Source organism: Rhinolophus sinicus, linkage group LG03 (genome assembly GCF_036562045.2).
Source record: "Rhinolophus sinicus isolate RSC01 linkage group LG03, ASM3656204v1, whole genome shotgun sequence".
In the NCBI taxonomy this organism is placed as follows: Eukaryota; Metazoa; Chordata; class Mammalia; order Chiroptera; family Rhinolophidae; genus Rhinolophus; species Rhinolophus sinicus.
In genome coordinates, this window is record NC_133753.1 from 193,885,534 (window position 1) to 193,909,680 (window position 24,147).

At 39.5% G+C, this 24,147-nt stretch overlaps 1 protein-coding gene across 5 annotated transcripts in view; it reads left to right on the forward strand.

Moving 5' to 3' along the window:
• SEMA5A (semaphorin 5A) overlaps positions 1–24,147 on the forward strand; it is a 422,672-nt gene that overhangs the window by 182,459 nt on the left and 216,066 nt on the right. For all 5 annotated transcript variants that reach the window (XM_074329093.1, XM_074329094.1, XM_074329090.1 and 2 more), the window contains one exon: positions 11,499–11,598. In XM_074329093.1, coding sequence (XP_074185194.1) covers positions 11,499–11,598 — 100 coding nt within the window. The remainder of the gene's footprint in view (positions 1–11,498; positions 11,599–24,147) is intronic.

Sequence of the window (24,147 nt, forward strand, 5' to 3'; positions counted from 1 at the left end):
TTCGTGGCTTTCCTGAATTTGGCAGGGCTTTTACACCCTTAGCAGGTAGACAGTGATTTACATGACATTGGATGTCGTTCTGAGAGGAAGCTATAATTGATGACAGATATTCTGCCTGGTACTCAGGGTGTTGTCAAAAGACATAAGAGGGCCATCCTCTTGGTGAAATTGTGTGACTGGTGAAAGCACTCTTTACTGCCTAGAGCGGTAAGGGTGAGAACTGGCATCCTCCTATGCTGTAGGTATTCTGCTGAACACTGCAGAGGATTAATTTACATATTCTCTCAACACAGCTCTTGCTTTCTTATTTTCCATCTATTTTATAGTTTGTTAAGACAAAAATGAGGCAACTGGTGGTGCCTCACAGTCCCACAGATAAAAACTTCTGCATCTGAGATTCAAATCCAAGTCAGTCGAACTCTAAGGACTGTGTTACTTTCACTAATGATTGGGTGGGTGGAGGACAGTTTTGCTGGAATCAGTTTCTGATTCAGTTGCAGTGTTATTGCGATTGGTTCTGAGAAGGCCCAGAGGTAATTTATTTTTCAATAATGGATGTAATAGAACAACACCTCTATATTGCCGAGGAGTCCTGTTCTCAGTGCCTTAGATATGCACTGCCCAGTAGGGTAGCCACCAGCTATGTTGGCTGTTGAGCACTTGAGATGCGGCTGGTCCATACTGAGATGTATGTAAAATACACATTGGATTTCAAGGACCTAGAATATACACACGAAATGAAGCTATCTCAGTCTTTTTAATTTTGATAACATGTGCATGATTTCCTGGATCTATTGGGTTCAATAAACCAAACTGTTGAAAATTGATTGTACTGCTTAACATGCTTTAATGTAGCTACTGGAAAATTCAACATTACATGTGTAGGTCACATTATATTTTTATTGGACAACATTTATCATCCCACTTTCCTTGGGACCAGCTAGCATTTCTCTTCTTCAGGTTAGCTCTCTTGTGTGTGTGCCTCACCTTTTTAGTTAAATGATAAATGTCTCGAAGGCAGAGGTTTGTCTTACCTAACTTTGCATCCTAGCAGGTACGACAGTGGGTTCTCCCATGTAGCAGGTGCTCAAAAGCATTAGTTGGCTACAGAAATGAATTACTGTGCTGCCCCACTATTCTTGGTGCATAGCACCCTAGTGCTTAAACCTGAAGCTTCTAGAACAATCTGGATCTGTCTTGGAAAACATTCTGTTTCTGATTCATAGACAGAATGAGTACTTTTTTGCTAAAAGACCACCTTGGGAGTTATTAGAATGTCTCCAAGCAAGGAGACTTGCATGCACAACCCTGGCTGGTTTCCTGAATGCTTGTGTCTTCTTCCTCTGAATCCTGAGGCTTAGATGTGAACCTCCGATTTTCCACTAGCAATGAGACAGAGAAGAAACCGAGTACGTATTGTGCGAAAGAGGTATTAGCTGCAGGAAATGATTTATTTTCTTAAACCGAGGTAGTCTGGCAATTCCTGAATATGTGGCAGAACTAAGTGTAAGAACATTTGAAAACCAAGAGCCCTGAGATTCTAAGAAATTCCTGAAACTCTGTGGTAAGTGGCTTTATTTGTATCCGTCACACTTCTGGTCATCACTGCTTACCCAGCAATACATGGTCACTCCTGGAATACTCTAAGTGCCTATTGAGTAGAAAATGTTCATTTTATACTTTTAGTCATAGTAACCTCATTTGTAATTCTAAAGTTATAAATCTAAAGGAAATTACTTTTTAATGTCCTCTGGCACAACATTAAGATTTTGCAATTAGATTTTATAGCCTACAGTCATATGCTGCAGGTCACAAGGCAAATTTGAGACCCTCTGCACTAGGAAAGTTTCCTGTAGGTGACGAAAGATACCTACAAGCCACCCAGAGTTTAAGGCAGAGCAGCCCAGGTACCACCTTCACAGCCTGGAGGAAAACCTGGTCACAGTCCAGGAGTCTGAAGGTCTTGCCTAGTTTACACATGATTTTACATAATCTTAAATTAAAAAAAAAAAATCTGTCTTGATGGATGGATGAGTAGAAATTGCTTCTTGTGTGAGTTATCCAGCAATAAAAACCTGTCACTGATTACCTTGGTTCTTATCCTGCAGTTATGAGGAATAATTACTCCAGATGGCTTAATGACATAGGAAGTTCCCATGATCTTAAAGGTTATAGACAAAAGGGAAGGCAATGCCATCCCACCAGGTGGATTTTGAACCCAGCTTACTCACAACTTTCCAGAAGCTTCTTTTACACCGTGCCAGGTGTGTCTCAGGTAACCTTTGGATAACTCAAAATTTCTTTGGCTAGAGTAACCTGGACCCCACCTAAGACTGACCTTTAGATCCTGAGATTGAATTAGTATTTCTGGTATGGCCAGAAAATCACACAGGCAAGTGAAACCTTGGGGAAGCTGGAAATCACAAATCTCACCCTTGACTCAGAATGGGAGTACGAGGTGTGACAATTAAGTTCGTGAACTTGTTGCAATGATGTTGCTAACCTTTTTTGATATCAGAGGGATTAGTCATTATGAATTTGTACTGACTGGGCAAACAGTTAACCAAGTTTACTAGTATTTGGAAGTGCTGAAAAGGTGGCATGAAAAAGTTAGACGACCTGAACTTTTTGCCGACAATTCATGGCTCTTGCATCACGACAATGCACCAGCCCCCACAGCACTGTCTGTGAGGGAGTTTTTAACCAGTAAACAAATAACTATATTGGAACACTTTTCCTGCTCACCTGATCTGGCCCCCAATGACTTCTTTCTTTACCCAAAGATAAAGGAAATATTAAAGAAAAACATTTTGATGACATTCAGACATCAAGGGTAATACAACGACAGCTCTGATGGCCATTCCAGAAAAAGAGTTCCAAATTGCTTTGAAGGGTGGACTAGGTGTTGGCATTGGTGCATAGCTTCCCAACGGGAGTACTTCGAAGGTGACCATAGTGATATTCAGCAATGATGTATGTGGCGCTTTTTCTAGGATGAGTTCGGAAACTTAATTGTCTGACCTAGTACATTTCAACTGGTCATGAGATAGTAGTTGATTCCAGTGAAATATTGTTTCCTCAGATTTCTCTTAAAATATATGCCAAGAGAAAACATCAAACACATTTATTTAGTTCTGTATTACCCTGCAGTAACCTAACTTTGAGGAATGATATGTCCGGAAGTCATACAATCAGCCTTTGGAGGAGTGTAGCGTGCCTCGAGCCTGCCCTGGGCCAGCCTTTATCTAACAGCTGCCTCCTCCATGCAGGCTTGCTGCTTCTGCCCTTGCTGGAATAGTGTATGCATTCTTTCCCATAATTTAACTGATCTGTGGCTATTATTTGATGTTTATTTACATTGTGAATATATACTATACCATGCATTCCAGGCTGTAAACATAGCTTAAAATGAGACTTGTGGTTTTCAAATTGTGTTTAAGTTAAGAAGACCCAAATTAGAGGTGCTTCAAGGAACGTGAACTGTCACAGCTTTTGGATTTCTTCGAAATCTAGCAGGCAGGTTGCCCAAGGTGAAGCAGTGAACTTTAGAACAACCCAATTCCAGAGCACAGGTATTTTGCTAAATTTGCAGTAGGTGGTTTTTCCTATAGTGAACATCTGAAGAATGGATGAAGTGTATCATACGTCATTGCAAAGAAACCACCAAGAGACTTGACAGAACACCTGACTCGTGGAGCAGGCACACAACTAACGACAAAAAGAATATGAGCAAGCACTGATAGCTTCTTAAAATACCATGTTTTATGTGTCATGTTTACAAATAAAAATGTAAATAAGGATGCTCTAGGCTTTCTTTTTTTTAAATTAAAGTTTATTGAGGTGACAATTGTTAGTAAAGTTACATAGATTTCAGTTGTACAATTCTATAATACATCCTCTATGTCTCACATTGTGTGTTCAGCACCCAGAGTCAGTTCTCCTTCCATCACCATATATTTGACCCCATTTACCCTCTTCTAGAGCCCCTTCCCCCTTTACCCTCTGGTAACCACTAAACTATTGTCTGTGTCTATGAGTTTTTATTTCTTCATTTGCTTGTCTTGTTCTTTTGTTGTTTTCAGTTTTATATACCACATATCAGTGAAATCATACGGTTTTCTACTTTTTCTGTTATGACTTATTTCACTTAGCATTATAATCTCAAGATCCATCCATGTTGTTGCAAGTGGTACTATTTCATCTTTTGTTATAGCCGAATAGTATTCCATTGTGTATATTCTTGATATGTTGGATCCTCTTTGTTTTTGCTGATATAAAAATGTTTGAATTTCTCTAATTGGTTAATAGTGAAGAGTTTTGTTTTATTTTACAGAAAAAGTCATATCAATGGAACATTTTGATCATTACCTGTAGCAAGATTTTGAGACCATTTCTTCTCTACTGTAGTCTTGAGTGTATATTGTACACACACACACACACATACGCACTTTTAAATAGTATATATACATATATAATTTATATGTATAATATCTCTTCATATACACTTATGCAAATACATGTGTGCAAACGTGTGTGTGTGTATATATATATATATATATATATATATATATATACATGAATGAACATACTGATGCCTGTATTTAAACATAACTATGTAAAACTATATATATACACACATATACCTGTATCTAGATATAAATATATGTTCTCATATGCTTTTATATACTTATTTATGTATCTGTCCGTGTAATTATGTTTGGAGAAACATATGTGTACACACATACATCTACATATGCACATATATATGAATATATTATACCACAATTTAGAAAGCTGTATGTGCTCAGATAAGTCTGGCAGAGACCACCCCATGGCATTCCCACTTGGATGATCTAGTGCTGTGATGAGGAAGAACCCAGACTGCTGGAGAAGTCATGGGACTCAGGACTTTCCACTTTGCCACTCATTCGTGTGTGACTTTGGGAGGTCATGTGACTTCTCTGTCCTTAGCTTTATCAACTATAAAATTGGGGAAGGGGGGAGGTCAGTTGCCTCACCGCCAGTGTCATGTCCCGCTGTAACTACTTTGATTCTACCAAGTCCTAGGTAGGAATTAGAGTGACAATAATTGAGACCTATACATTTGGAGAAACAAAATGGGCCTGATATTTTTCAACCCTTCTCCAAAGCTAAAGTGTATTTGCCTATTTCTAAGTAAACCGATGTAACCAGGACCTGGCTTGGAAAAAAGCGCCGGAGATAAATTTTCCACTGTTGTGATTGTCTTCCTCTGGATGCCTTGTTGCCCGTGGTGGACCCTGGTTTCTTTCTGATTTTTTATATGCCCTTCCCTTTCTCCAGGTTGCCCTTTTGGGCTGGCTATGCTTGTCACCCACCTGAAAATTACCACTGAATCCCTTTTTTCCAATTTTGCTCTCTTTTGGTGGGTGGCAACTACTGTTTCCAATAAATTGATCCATGCTGATGTTACTATGTGCTAAGGATTAATGTACAGTATACATTTCTTGGAAAATTGATTTTAAATTTGGACCTCATGGGAGTATTTCCGTTCATCCTATTCTGCCGTTAAATTCCAACTTACCCCTTTACCACTTATGTTATATTGGGCAAGATGTTTAACTTGTCAAAATCTCTGGATGTTTAACTATTATTTTTTTATTTCTGCAACAAACATTATAGATCTAGCTTCACAGGATTATGAACATTAAATTAAATAAGTTGTTAACATGTAAAAATATCTCACAGAGTTCCTAACACCAAGTAAACACTGAAAATATAGACAGTCACAGCAGTGTAAATAAGAGACATCAGTAATTTGGATATATCTTTTTTCCACAAGCATAAATTTCCTCCCTGATGAAGTGTTTTGCCTTGGCTCAGCAAACACATGAGGCTTTGGGACTGTCCGTGTAAGAAACGTCCAAACCTATAGAGAATTTTTATAAGAGTTTATTGGAGCCAAACTGATGATAATTGCCAGGAAGCAAGATCTCAAATACTCCAGAGAATGACAGTTTTGCAACTTCTTTTATGTATTTGAAATTAAGGAGGGAACGTAAGGAAGATGACATGGGGGTGGGAGAAAGGAAGGCGGGAATTGGATTACAGGACAGTTAACAAGATTCTGTACTCTCTTGGGGGTGGTTATTTCAAAGGGGTGTGAACCTAGGTGTACAGAAACAATGGACAGGACTGCTTAAGGCAAAGATAAACCTTTCACTAAAGAAGTATAGGCCTGGGGCTGACTCCCCACCATGACCTGCCCAGTTAGGGGTTTATGACCAGGTCACCCATGAGGGTACTTTCCGTAGAAGCCCTTTTTCCTCCACAGGACTTGAATCTATTATTATCACTTACAGAATTTCAGCCACGGCTCAGGTAGTCGAAAGCCTGATGTGTCTTATTTTTGGGGGATGAAACATGGCTGGGGGTGCTGTCGACCTGCTGTCTAAAGTGCCCTGACTTGCTCTGAGTGACTGTTGGAAGAAGAGGCCTGGCAAAGCAGATGGAAATGGAAAGAGAAAGAAAAATGGTAGTAATCAAGAAACAGGGCAGTAAATCAGCACAGTCCTGCCACACTGTTCTTCTTATGGCTTTTTAAAATTCTACTCCTTTGTTTTCCAATCATATTTTTAGCTCAGAGTGCATTGGTCGAATGGTTTATGTAATGCAATGCAGCCGAAAATGAAATCTGAAGCAAGGAGATTTAAAGAGCCATAGGTATCTTTGAGGTAGAATGCTTCCTTTCACAACCCGGGGAAGGGGCAGGCGAGGAGAACCTCCAGAATGCTCAGCCAAGAGAATGCCTCCCCTGCTCTGCCAGCAGAGGTGCCCTTCCGGAGGAGGTGAGAACTTAGCTGGCGCGTTTTCAGAACAGTGTCCTGTCCCCCATATCACAGCTGAGTGGCTTCGACTGCTTGGAAACCCAGCCATTGCACTCTGTTTGTATCATCCCCCCTTCTCATTCCAGAATGTTCTTCACTCCAGTAAAGCAGAGCAGTGACGGCTATTGACATTTTCTTCCCCCTTACTTACATAAAGACCCTTGGATCATAAAACCTAACTAGTGAAAATGGTGAATGCTTTTTCCTGTAGATCGTAACTAACTTGTAGATCATGGTTATTTATAAGAACAACAGCAAAACCAATAAATGTTGTATTTACAGGTTGCCATAGTAACTGGTTTTGGGAGACCCAGCCTTCCACGATTGTATTTCACTGTTCTCAAGCCCGTAGTTCAAACCCAAGTGGGTGGTAACTTTTACTTAAATGTATAGAGCAATGAGAATAAACTCACTTTCAAAGTGAAGAGGGCGTGGATTTTTCTTTCTTCCTGTTACTTTCAAAATGTGTCACATAGAAAGGTACATTTTTGACTCACTGCCATTTAAAAGTGTAGTGTAGTGGCTAAAAACACCAACTCCAAAATATGGAGTGGCTCTTACGAGCTGTTGACTTCAGCAAGGCTTGGTTTCCTCACCTGTAATAGGGCGGGTGTGAGAAATATAGGAGTTAACATGTGTAAAGTATGTAGAGCGACATCTATCAGATGACATATACTGTTTAAACATGAGCTATTTTTGTTAGCTGCTTTACCAATTATCATGTTATTGTCATTATTATTTGCATGTACAATATTAGATGGAGATTGAACCAAAGCATAATTGTAAAGAGTGAGCCTTGGTTTGCCCTTATATTTCTGTGGATGTATATTGTACCTGTGCTCTAGTGCCTTTCCATTCACCTTTACCCACCATCCCTGGCCCCTCCCACTTTAAACTGTCACTTAGTTTATGATATGGGTTTCAAGTTCCCCAAAGAAGTTTCACCACCCTGCTTTCTCCCGTCCTTAATTGACTGAGGTTTGAAAGAATAAATTCAGGCTACTCAGAGCCTCCCTTATTCTGCCTGGGAGGTTTCCCTGCCCATCATATGCCCACAAGTCAGCTTGGTCTCCAGCCGTCAGTGCCGCAGTCTTCAGCCCGTGGAGAAGCCATCAATCTGGGTTTGGGAAGACAGGTTTCAGACAAGGGCTATTCTTTATCAGCAGAATTCCCTCTGATCCTTGCTTATCAGGCTTTGAAGGTTTTCTTGGCTTACAGCCATCATTACCATGGATATCTTTAGAGTGTTTGCTTTTTTTTTTAAACAGTAACTTTAACTCCTTTTTCTTTGGTTTTGTTTGGGGAGGTGGGGGCAATGGACTTCAATCTGTTAAACTAGTCTCTAGTGTATATGCCAATTATTTGGACAAAATTTATTAATACTGAAAATAATTATTTCTTGAAGCTCTACACTGGGTTCTTTTTAAAATTAAATCAGTACACTTTTGGTAGACTATTTACAAAACAATCTTGGATGCTTGTGTAGTAATGAGAGAAGGCAAATGTGAATCATGGCAGCTAATTCTGCAATAAAAAAATCATTGCTAGAGGCTATATTTCCACAATCCATGTTTGTGCAATGAATGCATTAGCTAGGATGATTAATATCAAACATTAAAAAATATCTACAAAGTATTCAGTTCAAATCTATGGGTTTTATGTTACGGTTTAACTTCCAAACAGTGGTCATGTTGGCTGCCATATTTAAGTTCCATTTCATCATACGGTTCTTTCAGCAAGAACAGAAGAGAGGTAGGAGGAAAAGGTGAACCCATTATTTAGAAGACGTGAACAGGTATTAAGAATGTCAATGTTATTGAAAAATGTGTCTCAGAAACTCACCACATTCTGTGTGCCCTCCCCTGATCGCCACACTCTCCCTGATCTGTCTTTGGCCTCTGCTGAGCTTGCTCACCTCCGCCTGCCCAGCTAGTCTCTCTTCTCCTAGCTCTGCACTCCCCTAGCTCTTCTGATGAATCTGTAACAGCTCATTTTCTGATTCCTTGGAAAGCAGCTCAGTAAATTCTTCATGCTGCTACTGAACTTTGTTATTGTGGCGAATTCTACTGACACCGTGTTGAACTACCCTTGTGTTTCTGCATTCAACCTATTCTATGAGAGAGAGGGAGAGAGAGAGAGAGAGAGAGAGAGAGAGAGAGAGAGAGGCTAATACAGCTATCTCCTTAGGACTATTTTCAGCCATGTTCTTAAATGGGGTGGCCTGTGATTTTTCTTTCGTATAATGTCTTTGTCTAGCCTTAGTATCTAGATTATCAATATCACAATAAGCTCAGCACTGCAGAGAGAAGAGGAGCTTTACCTCTTTGTCTAATGTCTGACATAATATGTATAAAGTTGGGATTATATGTTTCTTAAGAAGTTGATAAAATTTACATGTAAAACTGAGCCTGCAGCCCTTTATGACACACTGGGCTTGGGAGTTTATTATGTATTTTGTTTGGGTGTTTGAAACTGTAGTAACAAAAGAGTACAAAGAAACTATATTTTTAGGGGCTTTTTTTTAAATGAGGGGAGCATGCATATTCTTATAGGCAGAGGGGAAGGGATTTTATAACATCTGGGATATTCCAGGGAAAAAGGTAATTTAAGGACGGGATTAAAGACAAGGGAAGAGATGGGATTGAAGCCAAGCTGGAGCGACTGGTCATCGAAGAGGCCAGAGCATCATGCTTTCGATTTTATAGGGAAAGCTGAGAGCACAGGTATTGCTGTGGGCATATTTTCGGTTAGAGACGGGGGTTGGTGCAGGAACTTTCTGCCATCCTGGTGTCCAGTAAGATAGGAAGTCGGGTGATGCACAGAGGTGAAATAGGCAGACCTTTTGGATGAATGCACAGGAAAATCAAAACAAAGGGGAATAGGCAGATTGTCCAACTATGATCTAGTGTTAACCATAAAAATACAGTTTTAATGGGGAAACGTGTTAGAAATTTAAATAAGGAAAATTGCACAATATTGACGGAACCGTATGCTGTTAACTCATCCCCCCTCTGCATCCCCACGTGTCTCCTTGTATTACCTGAGCGTGTTTAAGAAGTGGTGTAACCACTTTCCCATTGCTCAGTGTAGGATGTCCTTCATCCTGGTTCCTGTTTGTCACTCTCTTCCAGTTCCTCTAAATGAAAAGAAAGGTAAATGCATGAGAAGCAAGTTTTACCTAAGCCCTTTCCTTTCGTTTTACCTAAGCCCCCAGTCATCTTTCTATGTATGAATATTTCCTGTAACTCTATAAACATCTGTGCACACCTGTATTTATAGATTCAGTGTTTAAAGAAGGGGTTAGGGCCAGTTCCTTAACTGAATTATAAACTCCTGGAAGAACCATTTATTAATAAATTTTTATAGCTCCAGTGCCTGTACGTACTTTGCTATAAGTAAGTATTTTGTTTCTATTGACTTGCCTATAAAATGAAGAAATTTATATAAAATACTAAAAAGACTCAAGATACTGTACACATTAAAACTGGAAAAACCAAATAGTCTCTACGTAAGTCAATGTGGCTTCCTGTAAGCAGAATAGAGCTTTCAGTCTATGTCATTTCTCCCCCAATAACTGAAAGTAGAGAAATGCCATATTTATTATACAACGCTATTGCTTGAAAATAATCCATCTCATTTGCATGAAGGAAGGCGTTTCTACAGAACACGTTATGGGGCATGGGTGCATTTCCATATTAGATATGTTTCTAGCATCTGCTTTTATGAAAAGAGATTAGTTCTGTACTGCACACTCTTTCTTGGAACCAATAAGTTTGTTGATTTGACAGTTATGTGCCGGTTTAGTCAGTGTGCTGTCACTCAAAATGCTAAATCCAAGGAAAAAGGCAATCAGATAACAAGGTTAGTTATCAGGAATAATGATAAGGTGTGGCACAATGGCAGGGAGTCCCTCTGTATTTTTTCAGTGTCAGAAATGAGCTAAGGAAAGTTGCAAAAATGGTTCATGAAGCAGCACTCTAGTCTGGAGGTCGTTTAATAGGATTTAATATTTCTTGTAAAAACCTGCCTCTAAAGAGTGGCTGTTTTCTGATTTCCCATAGGGAAAAAAAATACAAATGAGTCTTGGAAGTAACTGTGAATTTCTCATCTAGAGAGGACTAATATGTTTAACAAGTCTAATCCTGGGGCCAAAATAGAAACCCAAAGGACAGGGACATAGAACGGCCACTTTGAAAGAAGGCAAATGGTGCTCTCGTGTTTGTCCTTGTTCCTAAGCAGGGCTTTGGTGATGTCTCCCAAGGTTTCATCGCTTCCCAGCCAAGTTGCATGGGAAATGGTCTTGTCTGTATTCGGTGGTCCTCGGACGAGCCGGGTAAATGCCGTGTTATTTTCTGCCCAGCCCAGCGCCGACAGGAAATTATGCATCTGGCTTGTCCATCACAACCGAGCACTGATCGCTTGCTCGCTCTTTCCCCTGGGTGGCTATGCTCCGTGCATCACGCATGCTCAGTGTGGATTGTGTGACATCCTGTTGGAAACCTCCAGTGGCCCCTGAAAGATCACATCAGGGGACTTTCAAGTCCTCTCTGAAATGTAATGTGTGCTACCTGAAGTCCCCAGAGGAAAAGTCATTCATTTTTATCTTTTTATTTATTTATTTTTCCTATTTAGAAATTGGCCCCTGGTTACGCGAGTTCAGAGCGAAGAATGCTGTGGATTTCTCGCAGTTAACATTTGACCCAGGACAGAAAGAACTTGTTGTAGGAGCAAGGTGAGAGATCTTCCGTTTTGCCACTGCAGATTCGTGCGGACTTCATTGTACATCTGTGCAGTCACACATGAGCTGCTCTGCCAGAGTTAACGAGTGCTGACTAACATTTCTTCCAAGAATGAAATACAATATGAGTGTCATAAATATGAGTGTCATTCTACTAACGGTAGAATGACTACTGCTTTTCACAGCAAGCATTTGTTGGGCCCTTCCCATGTGCCAGGAGCTGTTCTAACATGCATTCATTCACTTTCTCCTCCCATGCAAACTGAGAGGTAGGTATCGTCAACATCTCTATTTTAGACACAAGGAAACTGAGGCAGGAAGTGGATAAATACGTTTCCCCAGGGAATATGTATTATGTCTAATGCAAGATGGACCCAGGTTTCAGACCCAGGCAATTTGACTGAAGAAACCATGTTCTTAACTTCTCGCTAGATTCTTCAGTAAACCTCTAGAGATCAAGAGACCATAATGTCCATTCTGGCCCATGTTACCTTTCTTTGTGAGCTCCATTAGGCTATTTACCAGTCAATTGAGAATTCAAGGAAGTTGTTATTATTTATGCCTCTTAAGGTTCACGTGATCCTGTGACTTCCTTGGAGAACATTCATAATCCCTGCATTCAAATCACTTATCCTGCCATTTTGAGGATGCTATATCAGCAACACTTTTTATTCATGTCTTAGGAAAAATGACATTGAACTTGAAGAAAGAGGCCATTTGTAGATTTGAACTCTTCTGGCATCCAAAGAAAGCACTTTAGGCAGTGGAGTGCTCATGTGTCTTGCCCAAATTTACTAGATTATAAAATATACCTTTCATAGCAAGAGAGATTGTACAGTTTCCACGTAGATCTGAGAGAAGCTAAATCTCGCTTACATTCTGGGCGCTCTAGACAAACATCGAACAGTTTCTCAGATCATTGCTTTTGCTCTCAGATCTTAAGGAGCCCTTTGCATCCACCCAACACGTGAGGATGTTGAGATGTGTGGTCGTAACTTTAAATGAATAGACAGAAGCTGGTTTAGTTCCTAGCACCGAACATGTCACCTGCATTTCTTTTGATGTTTGTGCATAGACAGCGAGTGTGGACTGGATGGGCTTACTTGGTGTGCTTTTGCTTACTTCAGGAATACTTGGGGGATTTCTGATGCTGCCTTCCATCAAATTCCATCCCTGGGAGCCTGCTGTATGTTGCAGGTATTTTTAACTGGTTTACTGTAAGCAAGGGAACAAGGGAGTGGCAGTCTCTGAACCCCAAAGCCAACCCTTAGGGAAAATGAGCTCTTTCCCTTAAGTCAAGCAGGAACAGCGCCCCCTGCTGGGACAGCCGGTGCAACTATGACCCCAACTGGTGTAGCTGTGTCTAGCTTCCCACATTCAACTCTAAAGAACTTTGTGGTGAGGTTGACTCAAAAGACTCTCCATTGTTTCTGGAGGTCGCACTGGCAGCCCTGCACAGGTATATACACTCTGCCACTGGCTGGCATTTGGTTAGTGACATACATGCTCCTAATGGGAGTAAGAAGCCACTGAGCAAAATGAGACTTAGAAGAGACATGCCATGGTCCTGTCCTGGCTGGAGACAGTACCTGGCGAGTGTCCCCAGGGAACACCCGTCCCTGAGGGTCTCCATCCCAGGGCCCTGGAGGTCCTATCTGTGTTTCTGGAAGTCTCCATCTGCCTCATCTCACCACAGTGCCAGCCTAGACACACCGAGAGGGACTGCACTAGCCACTGAGTCAACTTGGCGTGTGTTGTGGTGACCTGAAGAAATAGAATCTCCAGATTTAGCACATGAAAGTCCAGGATGTGCGGTAAAATTGGAATTTCAGATAAGGAACACTGGGAGTATGTATTTTCTATTCTAGAACAGTGCGTGGTACACTGTAGACACTCGATCAACAAAAGAAAGGAGTAGACTGCACTTGCTTAGCTGCGTGACCTGGAGCCCATTTCAGAGTCTAATTTTCTCATCTTTAAAATTGATATAATTGTTTCTAGTCCTTTCAGCTGTTGTGAGGATTAAATGAAATAATCCATTGAAAGTGATTGTCCCAGTAACGGGCACCCAGGAAGCACAGTGGTAGGGAGCCCTGCGGGTATCCATGGGTTTTGGCTTACATGTGCGTGTATGTTTCTGGCAGATATCACTGAGTGAGAATAGGAATTTTACCTAGGAAACCTGGTGGGATGAGGCTCAGAATGTTTGAAAAGGAGTGTGAGCCAGTTATAAAACTTTAAAAATAACCCAGTCCTCTGATTCCTGTTTGGGAGGGCTTGATCTAAGAAAAGCAGTTTAGATAGCAAGTATATATTTTAGAAATCTGTAATTGTTTAAAGATATGAGCGGTGGAAAAATGTTTTGATAGTCTTTTTGTTTTTTTCTTTCATATCAGCACTAGGCTTTGTAAAGCCATTTACTGGATGGTTTTACTTTATATCAGCGATACTTTACGTTCCTGAAATTGAATTCAGTTCAAGATTCTTTGCAAAAAGAAGTTCATTGTGCTACAAAAGAAAAACCTATCTTTAGGCAATTTGTGTTATGTAGTTTCAGAAAGTCTTGGGTCTGAATTCATACAATTTCTGGAAGGAGCCCTAAATTTCCCATTTGCATGGAACACATTATCTTTCATGATATTTTAAAAGCACTGATGTTCATATCCTGTTTTAACCAAACCTCCTTAAAAATTAATAATGTTGCTGTTTTCAATGACGAGATTCAGGCATTTTTATTCTAGAAAATGTGGAAAATACAGTGAAGCATAACAACAACAAAAAATCCAAACAAACAAAAAAAACAACAACACAATTTCGGAAATAATCCTAGTTAACCTTTTCAGTTATTTCCCTGCATTATTTGATTTCTGTTGGTTTATACTATTGGGATAAAATTTTACCAATGATTTTTATACTTCTCTGTCAAAAAACCTACTAAAAGCAGTTCCCATGATATGTAGACATCAAGAAAAATTCCAGAATGATTTCCATGATTCCACAATGCTATCTTGTGCTTTAGAGGTTTTTGTATAGATAATTATAAAAGTAATGATAGTAATAATAGACCACAAAGTTGACACAAGCATAAGTTTCCTGCACTTAGGATTGTAACAACAGATGTAAGAGAGGGTGATTATATTTTTTATTCTCCAAATGAATCTGTTGTTCTTTAGTGATTGAGGTTCATTGTAAGGACGACAAGTGATTCTGTGCTGAATTTAAATGTTATTTCAAATGGCAACTCAATTGGTCCACACACAGTGCAGTGTTGTCAATAATCAGGAAGTTTATAAATTAACCGTATTTTTATAAAGCATCAAGCCACACAGCAATAAGGAAAAAGAGCTTCTCATCAAGGAGAATGGGAGTTTATTTCAGCTTTTTTCATTTGTTTGTTTCTTGATTTTTCTGTTATTTTCTTTCCATAACTTGATTTCTGATGATGGCTTGTTACTCTTCTCTAACAAGCGTCAGTGTCGTATAAACATATAAATTGAAGGGCATAGTCCTGCAACCTGTGGTATTTCAGTAAGAACACTCACCTGTAAGCTCTCACACAACACCTGGAGTCAGGAGGCCCAACCACCTGCTTGTAAGGTGGTGAGATTGAAGCCCAGACACCCAATACTTGGGTCAGGTACCCATCCTAATTGATGACATATATACCAATTTATGTCCTTGGAGATTTTAAATTTTAATTCTATTAAAAAGGCATCACGAAATGGCAACATTATAAAGATATCAAAAGAAAGGGTAACAGGGATGCCTGAATCCCCTTGCAACACCTGACGTGATGTGAGTATAGACCACTGTGCAGCATGCATGGAACTTGCCGTTATTGTCAATGGACTATTTCCATGTATTGGAAGATATTTCTGTATATATGTTTGTACTATAAATGGTATAGATTTTTTTTTTTAATTAAAGTTTATTGGGGTGACAGTGGTGAGTAAAGTTACATAGATTTCAGGTGTACAATTCTGTAATACATCATCTATATATCACATTGTATGTTCACCACCCAGAGTCAGTTCTCCTTCCATCACCATATATTTGATCCCTTTACTCTCATCTACCACCTTCCTTCCCCTTTACCCTCTGGTAACCACTAAACTATTGTCTGCGTCTGTGAGTTTTTGTTTCTTTGTTTGTTTGTCTTGTTCCTTTTTTGCTTTCAGTTTTATATCCCACAAATCAGTGAAATCATATGGGTTTTGACTTTTCCTGTCTGACTTATTCCGCTTAGCATAATAATCTCAAGATCCATCCATGTTGTCGCAAATGGCACTATTTCATCTTTTCCTATGGCAGAGTAGATTTCTAATCAGCATGTTTATTACTAAAACCCGAATGCTTCCAAGGCAGAAGTTGGTCTTGCTAACAGTCACAACAAACTGGTCTTGAAAAATTGTAGTGTATTATTTTGAACCATTTGTTTTGCTCATGGCTTGAATCTACAAAACTAAAGATAAAAAGGAAAGATAAATTACTTCTGTTGTGCTGGGTCTGAATTTGCTTTAAGCTTTCAAAGCATATATTCCCAGAAGATCACACGGACTGAGGGGCACTCTTCTATTTAATTGGAATGAGTTCCTGTTTTCAGAATGATTTTGCCCCTGGTTCTAAACAAAGGGAGTTAATTTCAGATTCATGTAACAGTCGTTGTAAAAAATTAACTAATATCATTCTTTCCCTTTGGTGGTTATAATTCCTATTTTTATTTTAAAGTTTTACCTTAGAATTAATCTGTTGGAAGCAGCATATAATTAAAAGGAAACTGGAGATTTTTGTGCAATTTCTGCTTCTATAGCCACAACCTCTATTTTCCCAAGGCTATTATTTTAGTCAAGTTTACACATTAAAGGTAACTCCTGCTGACTGGAATAAACTCAGCAATTAGGAACACATCCAAAAGGCAATAGACCCCCATCGTGCAAAGAAATCCCAGGTAATGATGATGTTTATATTGTATTTACATTAATTACGACTTATAAAAGCAGCTGGTAATGAGAAGAAGGGTGGTGCTTTTCATTGCTGCTCTTCATTTTCACCCTAACCCCACCTAGAATTTTTTTAAACCTATATTTTATGGTGTGAGTATTTTCTTTCTCTGTCCTTTCCTTCTCATTGTTGGCACTGGATTCACGGATGTGCCTTTTTCTCTTAAGATTCTCTGTGCTTCTCCTTCTCTTCCTTCCGCTGGTTCTCCCCTTTCTTCCAAAAGGCCTAGTGATCAATGAACCTAATCTGTGTTACAAACCTTGCTCTTTGTCTGCTGGCTTTGTTAAATTTTGTCCAATATTTGTTAAACGTTAGTGTCCCTAAGTATCACCAAGGGCGGTCATTCAAAATTCAGCTTTCTCTGCCCCCTACTGCCAAGCCCTGCTGATCCAGTTGTTTGTAGGATGGTCCCGGAATATGAGCTTTTAACAAACAGGTGGTCTACACACACACTTGTGGGAAAGACTTCTGACCATTGTTTCCTTTCGCTGTTGTTCAAAAACAAAATAATCTGCGTACTTTCATCCGTGCTGGAGCTAATGTGCAGATAAGCCCAGCAGCATAGTTATTTATTTAGTTATACGCTATATATAGTCTTCCATTTCCCAAATTCAATGACTGAGCCAACAAGGAGTGTGATAAAAATGAATCAGCCTCTTTACTTTGAGTGTGTGTATGTGTGTGATACAATATTTGAGCGTTGAGAGCTTTTCTCCTTGCCGGCCACACCTTGGGTTTGTCAGAATTTATTACTTCATGGAGTTATTCTTTCATGACTCTTCATTCATCAAATATTCATTGAGCTGATTTTATGTCAGGAAGTACCTTAGGCATTGGGGAAACAAAGATGAAGACTTTATAGCGTAGTGCGAAGGTTGGCAAGTAAGGTCTGAGTTTGCCTCCAGTTTTTGTGAATAAAGATTTATTGGAACACAGCCCACCCATCATTTGTATATTACTTGTGGCTGCTTTAAAACTTTAGCTGCAGAGATTAGAACTTGCGAGTGAGGCCACAAAGATGGAGTCTTGGCTTTCTGGCCCTTAAAGAAAAATTCTGCTGTCTCCTGGCTTAGTGGATGTGGGAGAAAACAAGCAATTCAGTTCTCCCAGGAAGACCTGAGTAAAGGGCCCTGGAAACACCAAGCATAAAGGAGCATGATAGTCCTTGGGGATGAAAAGGGTGCACTGAGAAGGTGCTTTGCCAGTTGGTCTTTGGAGATGCATAAGAGGTCTAGCAGGTGGGATGTTCCCTTTCCGCCACAAGGACCACACCGTGGGGAAAGTCAGAGGTCCCAGATGTGGCTTCACTGGACCTGTTGGTGATTTTAAGAAGGACGTTATTATAGGTGAGGCCCAAGCTTAGGTGGGGTCAGATTATGGAGGAGTTTGGATTTAATCTTCTAGACCCGTGATTCCAACTCAGGCAGTCATGAGAGTCACCTGAGTGGCCTTCCAAGAATGCAGGTGCCCAGTCCTGTCTTCAATTATTTGAATTAGAATTTCTGGAAGTCATATTGGAATCTTGGTTGACGCCAGCTCCCGATGACCTGCTGGCCTGGCAAATTAGAGAGCTTCTCCCAAAGTCATTAGTTGCTCAGGAGATGTTTAAGGCTATTTACATGCTCAGGTTTGCATTAGGGATGTATTTCTGCCATATTGTGTGCGGAAAGTGCTAGAGTTTAGAGAATTTGGATATAAGGACAGCACTTGGGGGCTGTGAATCAGGTGACAGTTTAGAAAAGTAAAACTTAGCCAGTGATAGTGGAAATGGAGAGAACTCATATTTGAGACCTATTTCAGAGTTGGCTTTGATGGTGATTGACAGAGAATAGAACAGGGTGGTTGAGAGCAAGGGTCACGTGTGAGATTTGGGAGCAAGATTTGGGAGCGTGGCTTGTTGTGATGGCATTAGTTGGGGCTGAGCACATGGGGACTGAGCTTTAATTCTTTGATTATTTGAGGCTACATGAAAAAGAATCTCAGATTTTTCTTATTCTGAAGAGAACCCAGAAAAATAGATGCATATGGAGCTAATTTGAACAGTGACTATTACCTAGGAAAACACAGGTTAAAGGCATCATAAGATAATTCAGTTGGTATGCTTTCAAGTGAAAAAATGGTCTCTATTAACTGAAAAATGGAAAGGAACAAATCAAATACCCAACGGACACACAAAAGCAGAAGTTGCGAGTTAAATTTAGGGCAGTAAGTCATCGTCTGTAATCCTCAAAGCACTTGGAAATTTGCAAGTAACATTTAAAGCAGAGTAACATTTTAAATTATCAGGGTGATTAACAATATTGATGAATAACTCTGCCTCTAAATAAGCTTATGGGAAATGGTTTTTCTGATTCTATATCTCTGAAGTTTGCTAACAGCATTGGTCGTGATTGTAGCATGCCACTAAAAATCCATCTTAGTTATTTCCTTCTACTTGCCAAATACCAAGAGGCTATCCATCTACTTCTGTGACTTTTCATCTTGGTCTTCAAACATTCCATAGTGCTATTAAGACTGTTTGATCTTGGGCTTGATGTATTCTTTGAAACATTTCTAATAACCAGGACTTATAAGGGGTTTGAAATAGCTTTGGGGGAATGAACTAAAGAATGAAATAAACCAATACAATTCTGGGAGCGTGAGTACTGAATACATGTGACAACAACAACAAGAATAGAATAACAATTATTTGACAATTTTATAGCCCCAAATGCATATATTTATAGTCTCGCAGGAAGGTAGGAAAAATTCTGGCTGAGGAATTATAATAATATGAAATTACACATTTGTCACCATATTTAAAAATATGTTAGCAAAGGAAAACATATGCAGCATTCTAAAGCTGCGATCTAAATATGATCTAACTATTTAAATACACAGCTATGTTTAGTTTGGTAGTTTTAAAATTTAACTAAACTCCCAAAACTGGTGAGAAAAATACGCGAAAGAGCTATGTTTGGAATGGTTATAACCACAGAAAAAATAAAGGCTTCTAGAATTAGTTTGGAGCCAACCAACATAACAAAGGTCTTAGGAATAACAATTATAGATAGGTTGGTGAAATATGTAAGTTGGTTACATGATGAAATTAAATCGTCATGTTCTTTAAAGCTATAGTTATGGTTGCTATAGTAATATTTACAGTTACATAATTAATTTTTATAAAAAACATTTTGTGCTTTAAAGGATATAAGCTACTACTTTTCCTTATCTACCAAGTCCCAAACTTCCATTTTAACCTTCAAGTCTATCCATGCCATTGAAAATTTGAGTTCCATGTGGCATGTCAGTATTTCAAGCTCTGTGCCAGTTGGATATTGACAACAGTTAGCATGGAATCTGGAAATACAGAGAAATCATGCTGAGGATGGATCTGGCACGCGTACAGGTGAGGCTAGTTGTTCAGCTGATGTCAGCTCTCAGATTTACCCAAATGGTGACAGTTTTTGTGCAGTGTGTGTTTTGTCTTCTGATTGTTTCGTGATCTACCATGGTCTAAACTTTGACACAAGTTTCCATCACTATTGTTTAAAACATTTTTTAGTAGATTTACTCGCTTTTCTGTCTCTTGTTTTCTCTTTGTGCAAAATGCATGTCTGCCTTTCTTAATTATTCAGTCTTCTGCTTCTCGGTTATAAGAAAGCCTCTAACCTGCCTGTTCAGGAAGAACTTGGAATTTTTGCTTTGATTTTAGAGCTATATTCATCAGAGACCAATTGAGTTATTCTAAGAGAATGTCATTTTAAAGCACTTGTGCCTTTCATAATTAATGGAGGTCAGAGTTAAGTTTTATAGTGTCTCTAGATAAAATGAGTCATTTAGTTAATATGCTTATGATGGCTCAACCTTAAATGCCGCCTGAAGTTTATGACTTTCCATGAAGACACAAATGAACTTCGTCTATTAAGGTCCACACTGCTCCCTCAGAGAATATATTGTTGTGCTTAGTGATTTGTTGCTAATAGGCCACTGGGGGATGTGATGGGACACAAGAGTGAGTTATTCAGTTCTACAGTCAATAAGAAATAAACTCCATTGACGAGGGAGCAAATGCACTCAGCTGTCTAGTGGGAAAGGATGAATGGCCTTTGAAATTGTCAGTCTCTGTCTGCCAAATTTAATGGCTTTGTGATCTGAATTATTCAGTCTATGGGATCCATGTATTGCTCTTATATTAGCACTCCTAAAAGTAATATGGTTATTACATCTGAATGTGTACCATTGCTTTTTATTCTAAGACTTTGAATAACAAGTAGGTCCATACCAAGGCAAGGAAAAGCTCACATTGTATTCACTATGGCCGTTAACGTGAACATGGTAAACATGGTAAACTCTTGCTCTGTACTTCTGTAACGAGAGGGGGGAATGGAAATAGAGAGCAGCTCCCCTAAGCTGTACAATTAATCCACTCCGAGAATCTGATCTCTTAACCTTGAGCACCACCGCCTTTGTCCCTGAAGGATGGCGGTGTCCCTTCTCACTACCTATTTACATCTAGGGGTGTTATGAAGATTAATGAGGCCACTTAAATGCTTTGGGTTGCTCAAAGCATTGCCCTCCTAGAGAAACTGACGCTGTATGAAACATTTGGTTAGCATCCCTGTTGGCTGGGAGCCAGAAGCATTACTCCTTCATGACGCAAAGGTTGGTGGCCTTTCTCGTGAACCTCACGTATATTGTTTTCCCTCCTCTGTGTGCTCACAATAGCAAGATAAAGAGGTTGCCTCTTCTTCAATGCCCTGGAGAACAGCCACTTGTAGGGGACCATAGATCTTACTTTAGTGTGTGAGTGGCCCAACATCTGGGAATATCAAGTTTTTATTCCATTTAGAAGATTTTCTTTCTTTTCGTAACCTTTAACTTTGTAGGTCGTTGACCTAAACTGTAATGGATCAAGCTGTCTGGGGAGATTTCAGGTCCCTCATCTTGCTAGCTGGGTCGGAATTTTTCCAATAGCAAAAATGCACTTGGAGTTGTACTTGGAGCCAATTAGTTTGAGGAAAGAGGTTTGAGAATAGTTGAGTCCATATTGTGTTTTGTCAGATTCTAAGGTTCCAGGGAGGAGATTAGGGAATTCCACGAATGTTTCATTTATATTTCATCTTTTAAAATATATTTTTTTAAATCGTTGAAAATCATGACAGATAAAGTGAATATTGACATGAGTAATATTACCTATTTTTAATATGGAAAAGTCCAGCAAGGCATTAAATTGCCTCCTAGGGTTTTGTGTAGAACACAGTTATATATTAAACAAATATTTGAAAGCATCTACCAACTCTTTGTCTCCAAAATCAAACAAATAAAAACAACAACAACAAAATGTAACCAACCAACCTGAAAAGAGACCTTAAATAGATGTTGAATCTATACACCTTATAGATGTGATAATACCAATTTCAAAATTTTCACATCAGTGTAATCAACTGATTTATGATTAACAACTATTATATGTAAGTACTTAATGAATAAATTTTTACTAATAAAGAATTAGCTTACTTTTTATATACTGAATTTTCATTTAAGATGATTTCGATATATGGTACTGATTTGCAAAAAGTAAAAACACTTGAAAAATGTTTTTCAGGAATTTATTGAAATATGTCAGGATAACAAGTCTTTCATTAGGTGACTATAGATCCATCTAACTGTTGGTCATTCATAGATCAAAAAGGGTCATAGTCTTAAGGGAATTTGTGATATTTAAACATACTGACAGATGGTATAGTTTAGCTCTCTTATTTCTTAAATGAAGAAACTTGTGCACTCTTAAAAGAAGCATGGGTAAGCAGTTTCAGGAAGAATTTATGAGAAATAAGGATGGAGACAGGAGGCACCATTTAATCAGCCAGACCAGTAGGATTAACTTGTTCTCTTAATGGAGAGACATATGTCACAGTCAGATGACAGTCTCAGGGGTGAGATTCAATTACCTCGAATCAAAAGCTTGTCAGTAGCCATGATAAGACTTGGTCATTTCAGAATGATTGGTAAATATACCTGTGGCTGAACAATGAAGATATGAAATAATTGAATTGTAAGAACTATTACTGAATGTATCTCTGTCTGTCTCCCCTTGCCCCTGTGTGTGTGTGTGTGTGTGTGTGTGTGTGTGTGTGTGTGTGTGTGATGTGTGCTTGTTGCCAGTGAAATTAGGAAGGAGACATTGGATGACTGATTGGTGAAACCATCTGTGACAATAGGACAAGGAACATCAAGGTGTGTGTGTGTGTGGGGTCTTAATTCTAGAACTTTCTCTGCATCATAATAACCCTGTATAAATCACACCACACCTCTTAATTTGAAGAAATTTCCCCATATACTATTTGAGGGGGTATAGACAACACCCTCATGTCTCTATAGACAACCTAGATCTGGAATTCTTGGATTCTGTGATTTTTTTTAGGTAAAAAATATGAAGATGGGTTAAAAAAATCACTAACTTGCACCTTGTAACCCAAAAAAATACCAAAGGGAAAGTTCAGATCTTTGGTGCTTTTCTTCATTAGGATGGTGGTGGGGCTGGTACCTCATAATGACTGTGACATTTTTCCAAGGCAGCCTCCTTCTCCTCTCTACCCTTCTGTTCAGGTCTAGCTCTCGTCTAGTTATCACCAATGAAATGGTTGTGAGGGTACCATAGTTCTCAGGTGTCTGGGGAAGGAGGTTAAAACCCACTGGGAATGGCTGAGGGTAGGGAAGATTACCTTTACAGACTTTTGGGACCTGGAGTCGGAAAAAGGATGGTCAGCAGAGTTAGATTTGCTTGGGCCATGTAGACTGAGATGTGGCATGTTTGTCATCATGAATCAGTGTTTTCCTGTCTTAGTCCATTCGGGCTGCTGTAACAAAATGCCTCAGACTGGGTGGCTTACAAACAACAGGGATTTATTCCTAAGAGTTCTGGAAGCTGGGAGTCCATGGTCAGGGTGGCATCATGGCTCGGTTCTGGGGGAGCTCTTCTCCGAGCTGCAGATGGCCAACTTCGAGCTCTGTGTCCTCACATGGTGGGAGGGGCTGGGGATCTCTGGAGCCTCATTTATGGGGCAATATCCTATTCATGTCGGCCCCACCCTCATGAATAAAACGCCTCCCAGAGGCCCTACCTTCACCTTTGGGGGTTAGAATTTTATCATGAATTTTGGGAAGACAAACATTCAGCCTATAGCACTTCCCTGATGGAAAACACAAAAACTGGACCCAGGAGTTTCAGAGGAGGATCCATGTTCCTTCCCCAACTCTCTCCCCAAGTAGAGAGAGGACTGTGAACTTTTCTCTCCAATTGTCCTGCCCAGAGCTCTGTAGTGTGAAGCTTCCTTAATGGTGTGAAGGCACTTCCAGCTCTTCCTTTGTGTATGAGAGCTGCCTGTCTAGAACGTTCCCACACTATAGTGTGGGCATGCACATGTGGACTGGGCAGGAGAGGGTGTGTCTGGGGGCTGGGAGATGGTTTTGCAATATCATCAAAGCTTTCAGATAATTCATTGGTTAAAAATATGAATAGTTTCTTTTATTGGGAATATTTACAGAAAATGTATTTCT